At 35.4% G+C, this 12,982-nt stretch overlaps 1 protein-coding gene across 4 annotated transcripts in view; it reads right to left on the reverse strand.

Moving 5' to 3' along the window:
- Positions 1-12,982, reverse strand: part of MPPED2 (metallophosphoesterase domain containing 2) — a 148,272-nt gene that overhangs the window by 61,808 nt on the left and 73,482 nt on the right. For all 4 annotated transcript variants that reach the window (XM_034417200.3, XM_034417201.2, XM_034417202.3 and 1 more), the window contains exon 4: positions 7,695-7,920. In XM_034417200.3, coding sequence (XP_034273091.1) covers positions 7,695-7,920 — 226 coding nt within the window. The remainder of the gene's footprint in view (positions 1-7,694; positions 7,921-12,982) is intronic.

A 12,982-nucleotide genomic window follows, 5' to 3' on the forward strand; every position in this document is an offset into this window, starting at 1 on the left:
AAAGCCATAAAGTAAGGGAGAAAGAGAAAGACCTTGCAGCTTGCAAACCATCAAAGGATTTCAACATTCCAAATACAGGTAGTCCTTGACTTATAACCATTCATTTAGTGACTATTGAAAGTTACACTGGCACTGAAAAAAATGCCAGTGTACGACCACTTTTAACACCACTTATCACACGTACATCATTGCAGCATCTCATGATCACATGTTCAAAATTCAGTTGCTTGGCAATTGGCATGTATTTATGATGGTTGCAGTGTCACACGGTAATATAATTACCTTTTGCAAACTTCTAACAAGCAAAGTCAATGGGGAAGCCAGATTCAATTAACAACTCTGTTACTAACTTAACTGCAGTGATTCATTTAACAATGGTGGCAAGAACTATTGTAAAATGGGACAACACTCATAGAGCCGCGGTGGCACAGTGGTTAGAATGCAGTACTGCAGGTTATTTCTGCTGATCACCGGCTGCCAGCAGTTTGGCAAATCGAATCTCACCAGGCTCAAGATTGACTCAACCTTCCATCCTTTCGAGGTCAGTAAAATGAGGATCCAGATTGTTGGGGGCAATATGCTGACTCTGTAAACCACTTAGAGAGGGCTGTAAAAGCACTATGAAGCGGTATAGAAGTCTAAGTGTTATTGCTAACAACTGTCTTGCTTAGCAATGGAAATGTTGGGTTCGACTGTAATTGTAAGTCAAGGACTACCTGTAAATTAGATCAGTTGAATCATTGACTGAAGGCTGGGAAATTGGCAGCTCTTGCACAAGGGTGCAAAACATCCAATTTGGAGACACAAGTACAAAAGGGTTTGTGTTGCGACATCCCCACCACTGTTTTCCTCATTGTGATTTGTACCAGATCTCTATGATCTGTTGCTCTTTTTTTAAACTTCAGCATAACAACAACAACAACAACATGTCAGAGGTACTACTGACTGAGTTTTTAATTATCAATGTCTACAGTATGTGGCAGGACTTTGCTAATCTTGGGTGGTCTCAAAAAAAGGGCTTCACCAGGTTGCTATGTGGACAGGAGGTTTATGTTGTTGCCAAGAAAACAACAACATGAACGTCTTCATAAATCTAACAGGAGTTCAAATTAAGGAAAATTTTATCCTAATGGCCAATAGATTAAATATCTACTGGTAGATGCAAGAATTCTCAAGACCTCCGCTAAGTAAACTTGACAAAACTGATTTGATGGTTGCTAAATAATGATTTTATTCCTGTTGAGAAGTAAACTCTAGCCCATGTTAGGCACTGATAAAGCCAAAGAGATATTCTGTACAAGTAGTTATGAGTTTACAGCTATTCATGTAGTGAATGGCAGCACTAAAAAAAGTGACTTACAACTGAAACTCACACTTACAGTCCCACAGTTGTGTGGTAAAAATGCATGGCATATCACCATATCAAATAAATTGCAAATTGCATATATACCTTAAATACGATAGCTATGCACCATTGTTCCAACTGCAAATAAGCACGAATGGTCTTTTATATTCAAAGTTTTTGTTTTTGTTTAGGAACAAATTCTATTATAGTGCACTTATCATCTTGGTCTTCAAAAAGTCATTAGATGTACGAAGAAAAATTACCAATCATGAATATAGATTGACATTTCTTTATTATAGCTTTAATAAGTTGTTAATTGTTTGTATGCACCTTTGAGTCAGTGTTGATTCCTGGGAATTGCCTGGACACGTCCATTCAGCTTTTTTGCCAATACTTTTTCAGAACAAGTTTGCCACTGCCTTCTTGCCAAGGTCAGCTACCTGGCTTTGTGCCTAACATAGAATTAGAACTCACAGAACAATTAATCAGTGGAACAGTTGCCTCCAGAAGTTGTGGATGCTCCAACAGAGGTTTTTAAGAAGAGATTGGACAAGCATTTGTCTGAAATGGTATAGTGTTCCCGTTTTGAGCAGGGGATTAGATTAGAAGTCTTCCAAGGTCCTTTCCCATTCTGTTATTCTAACCTGGTGCCATAACCATTATATCAAACTGAATCTCAAGACTTATATTATTTATTTCTTCCATTAAGTTAAGAGAGTGACATGCTTCCTATTACACACATTAGTTATACTTGGGGATTGATGATAGCAGTTTGATTACCAACCATACAAGCAGCCAATGAATACACAAAAATTCCTGTGAACTAGCCAATCCAGGAATTTAATGGAAAACTCTACCCCATCCTGAAGAAAGTTCAGTCTTAACTCAGTTGTGTCCAGGAATTTTCTTGAGGTTTTCTATCCATTTCCTGAAACAATCTATTAATTATATTGTTCCTCCTCAGGGATATCAAATTCAAATCCATTGCGAACTAATTCATTAGTTCAAGATTTGCAATGCCAAAGTCTTTTTATATACTGATAAAGAAACCTCTAGTGAGTCAATTTTTTTTAAAAAAAATGATTATATGACAGTAAACATAAATGAATTACATTTTTTAAAAAAATCCTCAGCTACAAAGCAGACCTATCTGTGAAATGGAACCATTTCATTTTAGTCACTTAGCTTACAGTGTTTTTTATTAACTAAAATGATATATAGATATCTCCTTTTTTTATTTTTTTTTCATTTTAAAAACAAACTTTATTGAGTTTAAAAAGATAAAAATATACAAATTATTTTCAATCATAAAATTAGATATACAATACAAATCACCACAAACAAACTGAATATATGTACTTATATATACACACATATATAAACAGTGACTTATTACCTACTCTATCTACATGACGGTGCCTATTTATTACTTTTAATTTTTCCTAAATTTTGTCTTTACTTTTTTTCCTTTTGATTTATCCACTTGTACCATCTATTCCATACTTTAAAATATTTTGAGTCTTCCTTGTCTTTTAATTCTAAGGTTAATTTGTCCATTTCTGCACATGTATAAATTTTTTGAATTACCTCCTGGTCCGTTGGCAAACGATCTGTTTTCCACAATTGTGCTAGTGCCAATCTAGCCGCTGTAATTATATGTAGTGTTAGATATTTTATGTCTTTTCTAATGTTCCCTTTAATCATGCCTCATAAAAAGATTTCTGGTTCTAATTCAATTTCTTGCTCTATTATTTCTACTATCCATGTTTTTATTTTCCTCCAATATTTCTTGATTTCCATGGAAGAAAGTACCCTGAGCTTGTTTACATTTCCAGCAAACAGATTTTACATTCGGGTACATTTTCGCTAGCCTTGAAGGAGCTAGATACCATCTGTACCACATTTTATAGTGATTCTCCTTATATGCTACTGATATTGTCATACTGTAATTGTTTTCCCATGCCCTTTCCCATTCATCTAACTGTATACTGTGCCCGATATGTAGATATCTCATTATCTTTAAATATAGTGAAAAGTGTTCAACTGAATTAAAATCATTATTCCAATTAGGATGGATGATAAGCATTTAATTTTTTTTAAAATCTCAGATGTATTTGTACTGAATAGTACAAATCATACCAAATAGTACATATTGTAAAACACCATGCGTAGAATCACAGAAGTCTCTATTTTTCTTTATTTTTATGGTGGAACAAAAAGAGGTTTTTTCAGCGACACCAACATCATTCCTGATGAAACTAATGCCATCCATCGAGAAATTCAGGGAGGGAACCTACAGTCAAAATTCAATATAGCTCTCAGAAAAAGAGCCACAATGGGGGAAAAAAAGAGAAACCAAAGAGAAAAAGTATATAATATTGCGATATGGCAGATTCCATTCCTAGTCCATCTACTTAATTTTGAAGCTTCCAATTGGAGGGATGGTTCCACTCCATGGATTCCCCTGCTTAGGGGGCTGGGTGATGGTTGCAGCTCTGGGACACACCTGAGCTGAATGGGCTGTGGCTGCTGCCATACACTCCCCCGTGTGCTCATCACCTCCTGGCTGATGACCATCTTCGCTGGGGCTTATTTTTGGGGCTTATATTGCAAGCAGCATGAAAAATCAGGATAGGCTTATTTTCTGGTTGGATCTTATTTTCAGGAAAACATGGGACTTACAAGGCTGCAAGGCTCGAAGACTAAGATTTGACTCAAGAGGAATATTTTCACATTTTTTTTTATCTACCATTACAGATTATAGCAGATGTCTGTGCTTTTCACAGGAAAATTATTCTACTCAATGGAATATAAATATTCCTAAACTCCTCCTGTTGGCATTTTTAATTATATTTATTATTACAAATTAATTTGATACAGGATTCCATATCTATCTGTGGAATTTTATTGTGTGAGAATCTGTTCTGCTCACTTTCTTTATATACATTTTTTATTCATATTGGATTTTATGCTGAATCTTTTTTGCAATGTAATGGTGCATAAAGGAGTTTAATGAATATGCTTACATTTCTTGTCTTAGGAATTAAATGCAGAGTATTTATTTCTTCCTGGTGAAGGAGTCTGGGCTTAAAGATAAATACTGTAATTGGCTCAACATGAGCTGCATGACAAGTTTGCAACTCGATCTCTTCAACCTGAATCCAACTTGGAAGTTATAACTCAACAAATCTAAAACTACAAGATGAAGAATGCATTTCTTAATTACTATACTATACTATACTATACTATACTATACTATACTATACTATACTATACTAATACTAATACTAATACTAATACTAATACTAATACTAATACTAATACTAATACTAATACTAATACTAAATAAAACCTGAGAAGGGAGAAATATAGGCACAAAGAAGAAGAGTGTCCATGTTAGAGTAGAAATAACAAAAGTTCTTGACTCACTTTAAACAAAGTTACAAATTTAATTGGAATTTACTTCCAATTTACTTGTGGTCTACCACTTGTTGACAGCCTCATCTAATGCTTTCACTACCAGCTCTTCTAGCTGCAGCTAAATGTACAGAAGTTACTATACAATAGATTATAATGGTGAGTTGTAAGTATAGTTAGTCCTTGAGTTACGACCATAACTGAGCCCAAAAATTATGTTGCTAAGTGAAACATTTAAGTGTGTTTCCCTCATTTTATGACTTTTCTTGCCACAGTTGTTAAGTGAATCACTACATTTGTTAAGTTAGTAACATAGTTGTTAAGTGAATCTGGCTTCCCCATTGACTTTGCTTGTCAGAAGGTTGCAAAATCTGATCACATGACCCCAGGACACTGCAACGGTCATAAATATGAACCAGTTGTCAAGCATCTGAATTTTGATCATGTGACCAGGGAGATGCTGCAATGGTTGTAACTGTGAAAAATGATCAGTGCCATAAATTTGAACGGTCTTTAATGAACTGTTGTAAGTTGAGAACTACCTCTAATTAGAAGCTATGCATTTAACAGAATAACAGAGTTGGAGGCACCAATTTCACTTCCCACTGCTTTTTACATGACCCTACCCTGTTGATGAGCAAGTAAAGGAAAGGTGACAAAAGCTCTTAGTTCTGATACAGGACTTGGCTACAGACAGATCTATTACTAATATCCATAAAAAGTGTACAAGCCTATGACAAAGTGAATGCTACCAATACAGAACTTCCGTGGATTCTCTGAAATGACAATAAATATATAATCTAGATAACTGTACCTTCATTTTGTATATACACACATTGTATATACAAAGGATATTATCAGTATAATTTTCAACACTTAGGTTTATTATTTTTATATGATGTAATTCTCCAACATACAACTCACTCATTTAAATGAAGTTTGAATTGCTTTTGTTGACTAAAAGGAAAAGTAGACAAAAGAGGGAGGGAACATTTCGTAAAGTTCTGATTTCATTTTTTTTCACAAAGTTACAATTCAATTCAATTTTTAACAGTAAATGTAATACATAAGACAGGAGTGAATCTTCCCTTTGTTGAACCCTCAGCCTATTCTCGGAATAGGTCTTAAAGGAGAAATGAGAGTGAAATAACTTCTAAAACTTTGGAAACATTAACTCCCATCATCCTTTAAAATTGGCTATGCAGTTGATGGGAGTTGAAGTCCAAACCAACTGGAAGAGATCAGATTGCTGAAATCTGAGGTAAGGTAAATTCTTCTCTTGCATTCTTTTTTGTGATTAAAGATTGACATCTTTTTAACCACCATATTTTTCTGAGTATAAGACGCACCTTTTTCCCCCAAAAAAGAGGGTGAAAAGCTGGGTGCGTCTTATACTCCAAATGTAGCCCTGCCCAGCTTCTCAAACAGAGGTTTCAGAGGCTGAAAAAAGCATCAGAAAAGAAGTTTCAGAAAAGAAGCTCCCAAACAGAGCTTCAGAGGCTTTTTTTCTGAAGCTCTGTTTCGGAGGTTTTCAGAGGCAGGAAAAAAGCAAAAAAAAGCAAGGCATAGAGTTCACAACCAAGGAACCTGTTGCTAAAATTCACCTCTGGGAACAGCTGATTGGGGGTCGAACCACCTGTCAATCAGCTTTTTTCTTATTTTCCTCCCAAAAAACTAAGGTGTGTCTTATACTCCGGTGCGTCTTATACTCCGAAAAATACGGTAGTATGGACATGAATGGGAAAATATGTTTTAAAGGTCCCATTTTGTTGTACTTAGTCGCGAAGTCATGTCCGACCCATCATAACTCCATTGACAACATTTCTCCAGACCTTCCTATCCTCTACCATCCCCCGGAGTCCATTTAGGTTTACGCCGACTGCCTCAGTGACTCCATCCAGCCAGCTCATTCTCTGCTGTCCCATTCTTCTTTTGCCCGTCACATTTAGGTTATTTGCAAGACATCCGGAAGATAATTTAAGTTCCAAATCATGCAGAAAGATTTTGGTGCAAGACAATTAAACCAAGTATTATGTGAGGATAATATTCTACTCTCTTTCTCTCACCCTGGTCTCTGGCTATGCATACATGCAGGTATGTGAATATTCATGTATATGCATACATACAGCATCTTCTGTTTTTCAAATAGACTGGAAAGTATAAAAAAGTAGATTTTTTTTTCTTCAATTACTCAATATAAAACAAACATAAAAACGAAAACATAATTACAGCTTTTAAATAACTTGAAATAAATAGCAGACTGTCATAATTCCTTGTAGTAAACATTCAACTTAAGCATTTTCTATTAAGTGCATAAGGAGTTAAATGAAGAGGAACCCTGCCATGATTAGTAGAGACATAGGTGGGGACATATGAGATCTTAACTATGTGCAGTATCTAATTAGCAGATTACTAACAAAAGAGCTGTGAGAACAAGCAAACTTACAATAACCATCATTAAGTGTCTTTCAAAGAATACTTTTTTTCTCCCTTGGAATGAACAGATCATACTAATCAGATGAGCTCAGTTTAATTTTCATATGAAAGCTGACACACTGAAGTAAAGGGAACAGCATCAAACTTAATTGGACATTATTTTTGCAGTTTTATCCATTTCCTCAATCTCTGCTCTCTGACATAAGAAAGTTATGGGTCATTTAAAAAAACACACACAAAATCTGTTACACTTCTGGAGTACAGCTATTAAATAAAACCAGGAGTTTTGAATTTCAAATTTATTATGTAAAATAACGGATTATTCCAGACTTTGCTCATAGCCTTAGTTTTCTAACAAACATACAAGAGTTTGAGTTATGGAGTATCTATTACTTCCCTTATTCAGAAGAAATTACATACTATGTTAAGATAAGAATTTCACAGATTGTGGAACTAATTACATATGTATGGACATAAAGGTAAATTTTAGACTTACCAAGGGGCGCCATATATTCGGAATCCTTTGACGGTTACCTCAGAATCTTGCAAGTAAATACTGTTTGTCAAAAGTGACTGAACATTGTCAAAGTCCTCTGGTTTCAATTTGGATACAGAAGGAAAGCGGTAGTAATCCTGTTTTACAAGGTCTGCCATGAATTCCTTATCAAATGTTAGTTCATGATTCCCAGCAATCACTATTTTGTAATCATATGGCAAGTTTCCTGAAACAATACAGAAATAGAGCAATTATTTGTTTATGAAACTGCTGTCCCAAACCAAACGTAGATCTCACTTTTAAACTCACACTGGACAGATTTTGTTCAAGGAAAATCTCAAGAAAGAAAGGCATATTGTTAACATTATTTAGAGGATTGATGAACTGAAGAAGAATTTATGGAATAGTTCATACAGCTGGTCATCCTTTTATCCAGAAGTATGCAACCTCAACTCCAGAATCACAAGCATCTTTCTAAGAGTCCCTCTGAAACTCACTTGTCTAGCAGAACAGGAACATTAATACATATGTAGGGTGTAATGACATTAATTATATACAATTGATTACATTAAACTCTAAATTTAAATTTTAAAAAGTCAAATGTAGTTTTTGTTATGGCTGTAGTTAATATTCTTTGCTCTACTCCACCAAGTTTGATGTTCTATGTTCTACAATCTTTGAAACAATGCTGCCAGTATTCCATAGAAAGGCAACAGACTGGAACTCAGTCCTTGCTGTATTCATTAATGGTTCAGATCAGGGGTGAAATGCTCCCAGTTTAGACCAGATCGTCGATCCAGTAGCGATGAAGGCGAGTGGTTCGGAGAACCGGTAACAAAAATCCCTGTCCCACCCCATTGCCCAGCTGAGCCGTGCAATCATCAGAGCTTTTTTTTTAATTTTTAAAAGCATTTTTTCTACAACCACTATGGCCGAAAAAATGCTTTTAAAAATAAAAAAAAAAGCCTCTGATGATCGCGCGGCTCAGCTGGGATCATCAGAGGCTTTTAAAAGCATTTTTTCTACAACCTCTTTGGCCGAAGAGCTTATAGAAAAAATGTTTTTAAAAGGAAAAAAAGCCTCTGCCGATCAGGCAAGTCAGCTGGAATCGTCAGAGGCTTTAAAAGCATTTTTTTTACAACCCCTTTAGAAAAAGAAAAAATGGTTTTAAAAGTAAAAAAAAAAGTTGGCCACACCCACTTAGTCATATTACCACCACCACCACCAAGCCATGCCCACAGAACCGGTAGTAACAAATTTTACATTTCACCACTGGTTCAGACTCACCTTTCCAATCTGGTGTCTCCAGATGTATTGGGTTTTCCAATTCCCTAACTGACCAAAGTTTGCAATCTACATCTCAAGGACATCAGATTGAAAAAGTTCAACTGAAATTTATTAGGAAAATAAGCACTATTCTATTACTATTACATACCAACCTGATGGCACACAACCATTATGGCAAAACAATACATTATGCCAGGTTAATTAATATGGTAATGTTAACTCTTATGTTAACCTGTTAAATCTTGGCTTATACTATCTGAACTATTTTTTTTTCTTAATTACTCTCTCCAATCTTCTTCATAATTGCTATCACAATTTTTATATTATCAAAATTTTTCAGAGGAAAGGGGAAAGTTTTACAAATTTCATGAATCCCCTCCTCTTTTTTGCCTTGCTTGCAAGGTCTGCCAACAATCACTGCTACTGCTTTCTTTTAATATTAATTTTAATATTAAAAAAGGAAATAAAATGGACCACTTTGTAATACATTAAATTTGGTTAATTATCCAAATGAACTAAGAGAAGGATCCACTGACTCATTCTTGATCACATTTCAAATAGCCCATAATCCTGTTCAACATTACTGAGCTAAAAATACAGCAGGACTGCATAGGTATGCATTTTTGTCAGCCCTTAGGACACCTTTCCAATAATAATTTTGGGAGGGTTTTTTAAAAATCAATATCACTTAGAAAAGAAACTTCCATGCGTAACAATGTATATACATATGTCAAGATAGCCACTTACGTTCAGGCTATCACTGTAAAGGTATGAAAATGATAATGTCAGGGTTCCAAGTAACACCCCCCAACCAAGTAAGACTCCGAGGCATTCGATTCCTCAGAAATCTATTTTATTAGACATGTCATATTGGCACATCTGGGAAAATCTGAAAGCTACCTGGTTTTCCCCACCCAAAAGAAAGTCGAAGTCCCTTCCCCTGCACCCACATGTCTATCACATGGTCCAATCAATCCACTGTCTCAGCTGGAGATGCCTCCCAGGCATACCACTCCAGATGCAGGCTGAACGTCCTTGACTCTCAGAGAAAAGAATGTTGTTATGGCTAAATAACTCTACCAACTCCATACAACCGCCCTCCCACTTTCCCACAGCACTAAGTGTGGCAGCCCTGAAGATCTAAAAGAAAAGATGGCCTCCAGGGCTGACAGATGAATTATCTTGAAAAGGTAGCCTATACATATGACTGCGATATCATATGGCCATTTATAACATTATAAAGAACACTGCATTCATTTTCTTAAAATTCTATTCATCATAAACTAAAAACTATACAGGTCAGGTTTCTGAACCCACACTACCTTGGATAACAGCAGTGTTAGTGAAATCAACTTGATACTTCAGAATTTTGCAATTTGAAAATCTTGTTATGTTTTACTGCTGATACACTATTCCATTCATGATTGCTAAATTCTGTTACTCCATCTCTACAAAATGTTAAAAATGCATTGAATGGATTGGACCCTTCTTCCATATGTGATGCCAATGCTGTAAAGCTGAACAACACTATGATTCACCTACAAAATGGAAGAAAACTTGAAAGTGGTAATTCCATTTTATCCTGAGATATTTTGATTAAACTTCACTCAAATATATATTTATTCAATATATACTAAGTTGTATAGTATATCTTAACAGCTGCAAGGATTTTTTTTTTTAGAAGAGATCTTTGGTCCCCTCTATGGAAAAATGCTTAGTAAAGCATTTCAATGCTTAGAATAACTTCATATTTGAAAAGAAAATATAACATACAATTCAATCTTGTTTGGAAACCATTCGAGGACTACAATTCTATACATGGAATTGAGCCACAATCCAAATTTGGATTCTAGAGTTTTTATTTTCATCTGACATATAGTTTACATATCACTGACACTATTCAATATACTGTTTATTATTATAGTTTTCCCCTGCTTTTTTTATTTTAATTGTGTTAATCAAATATACTTACATTTTAACAGAAATATTATTTGATTACAAATAGGGTATGAAATGTCTTAAAATACTTGGTTGTTGCTTGTATATTAGAATGTATTTGACACATAACACTTTAATTTTATGTACCACAAATCAAGAATGATCCCAGTCAGCTGCAACTGTATAAGTCAGAAATGGGCTAAAAGTGAAATTATAATTAGAGCACAGTGTACAAAATTAGTGTACAAAATCAAATTGTAAACCAAGTATCCTAAGGAATAACTGCAAATAACATGGTTGTTTTCCATGATGAAGAAAGAATTACTTTCTAGACTATATTTTGCCAAGGACTGGCTTATGTTTTTAATTTCACAGTATCTTATACAAAGTTCTATTAAGAATTTTATAAAAAATAGTGAGGACCCACTGTTCAACCTGAACTAAATCTAAACTCTGGTTGGATGATATGCTTAATCATGGAATACTGTTCACCAAAGCATTTCAATCACAATGTTGTCTGATTTTGCACAAATAAATTCCAGACTGCTTCTATTTGTGTAGAAAAATGAACTTCTATGCAAATATAGATAAATGCATAATAGAGAATATTGGGCTGAAGGTTTCCCAAAAGCTTGCAAGATTGATTAATTGGAGATGAGAAAAAAGGAAAAAGGTGAAGTAACTTGGTTAAGACCAGACATCAAGCAAAAAAGCAATGAGAAGATAATTTTTTGCAAACAGATGTTTTGTCATGCCTAAGGATTAAGAACTAAACATCTTTCCCCTTCATTTCAGTGATCTTACTTTTCTGTAATTTAACTGATCTCTCCAGTGCTATCCCCAACATAGTCAATATTTAGAAGTCAGAATGATTGTTCGGAATGCAACATTTATTCTCTTTAATCCAACTCCTATGGTTTGTTCAAGCTGCTTCTTTTTTTTCAACATGCTTGACTTTAACAGACTTCTTGGTAAACATAACCAAGGAGACTAAGGCAAAGCAAGAGCCACTTTTGAAGCACTACTGCTCAATGAAATGATCAATGTATTCTCCAAATCAGCCAAATGTAATTCAAATATACATATAATCTCAAACTGAAAAATGTAATGCAACAGTATCATGGCCCTTATCTACCTCTCTCCCTCTCCCCCCTCCATCCATCCCTCCCCCTCCCCTCCCTCCCTCTCTCTCTCTCTCTCTCACACACACACAGGGCCTAACATCAGGCATTCTCAAAATTCATTAACAAAACTTTCATCATCATCACTACTTTAACTGCTGTCTGTTTCAAAAGTGGTAACTGAGTTGGACAGAGACTGGAAGGACAGTTGAAAAGCATGGGAAAAATCAATCAAGGTGGTCATAAAAAGCAAACAACTAAATACTTTGGTTTTATGCAAGGAAAACATCAAGCTACAACACAAGGAAAAGAGAAGGCCAAGACCTATGAAGTCCTGTGATAAATCTAAGGCTCACGCATAAAAGCTCTCCTTTGTTCACACTGTTGTTAGACACAACAAAATACAAATGTTACGTAAGTGCAAGCTCTGCCTCTGACCTTTCACTGGGTAACCGTCAGGCTTCATTAATTTTCACAAGGCCTGACAGCTCTAGCGTTAATACTCACGCTTGCTGATCGAGCCACACAGCAGGTTCAGAACTGCTACTTTCTCCTCTGAAACTCATGCATTAGGGTTCCTTCCATGCTGGCAATGGAAAACCAAGTCTAAGAAACATTAAACACAAAAAACTACGTTACAATAATGCCAAGGTTGAGCCATAAACCCACGAAAGCAGGGAACCCCTGCCTACTCCTTCTAAAAGGCCTGCTTGGGTATAGGCATATGCTGATCTCCATCAGAGTCCTCAATGCCAGACTATGTCATTCTCAAACTATTGGCTTACAATAGCATACATACCTGCCCAACGGCAGATTCATTTGAGATAAGCATAAGTTGGTATCACCACCTGGAACAGGAGATATGAAATCCACTGCCCCATCGGGGCTAATTTAAAGCTCCAATAGCAATTAGCAATGGAATTAGTTCTCCATAATTTATGT

The sequence above is a fragment of the Pantherophis guttatus genome, chromosome 1 (assembly GCF_059756535.1).
Source record: "Pantherophis guttatus breed Tessera chromosome 1, ASM5975653v1, whole genome shotgun sequence".
Taxonomy (NCBI): domain Eukaryota; kingdom Metazoa; phylum Chordata; class Lepidosauria; order Squamata; family Colubridae; genus Pantherophis; species Pantherophis guttatus.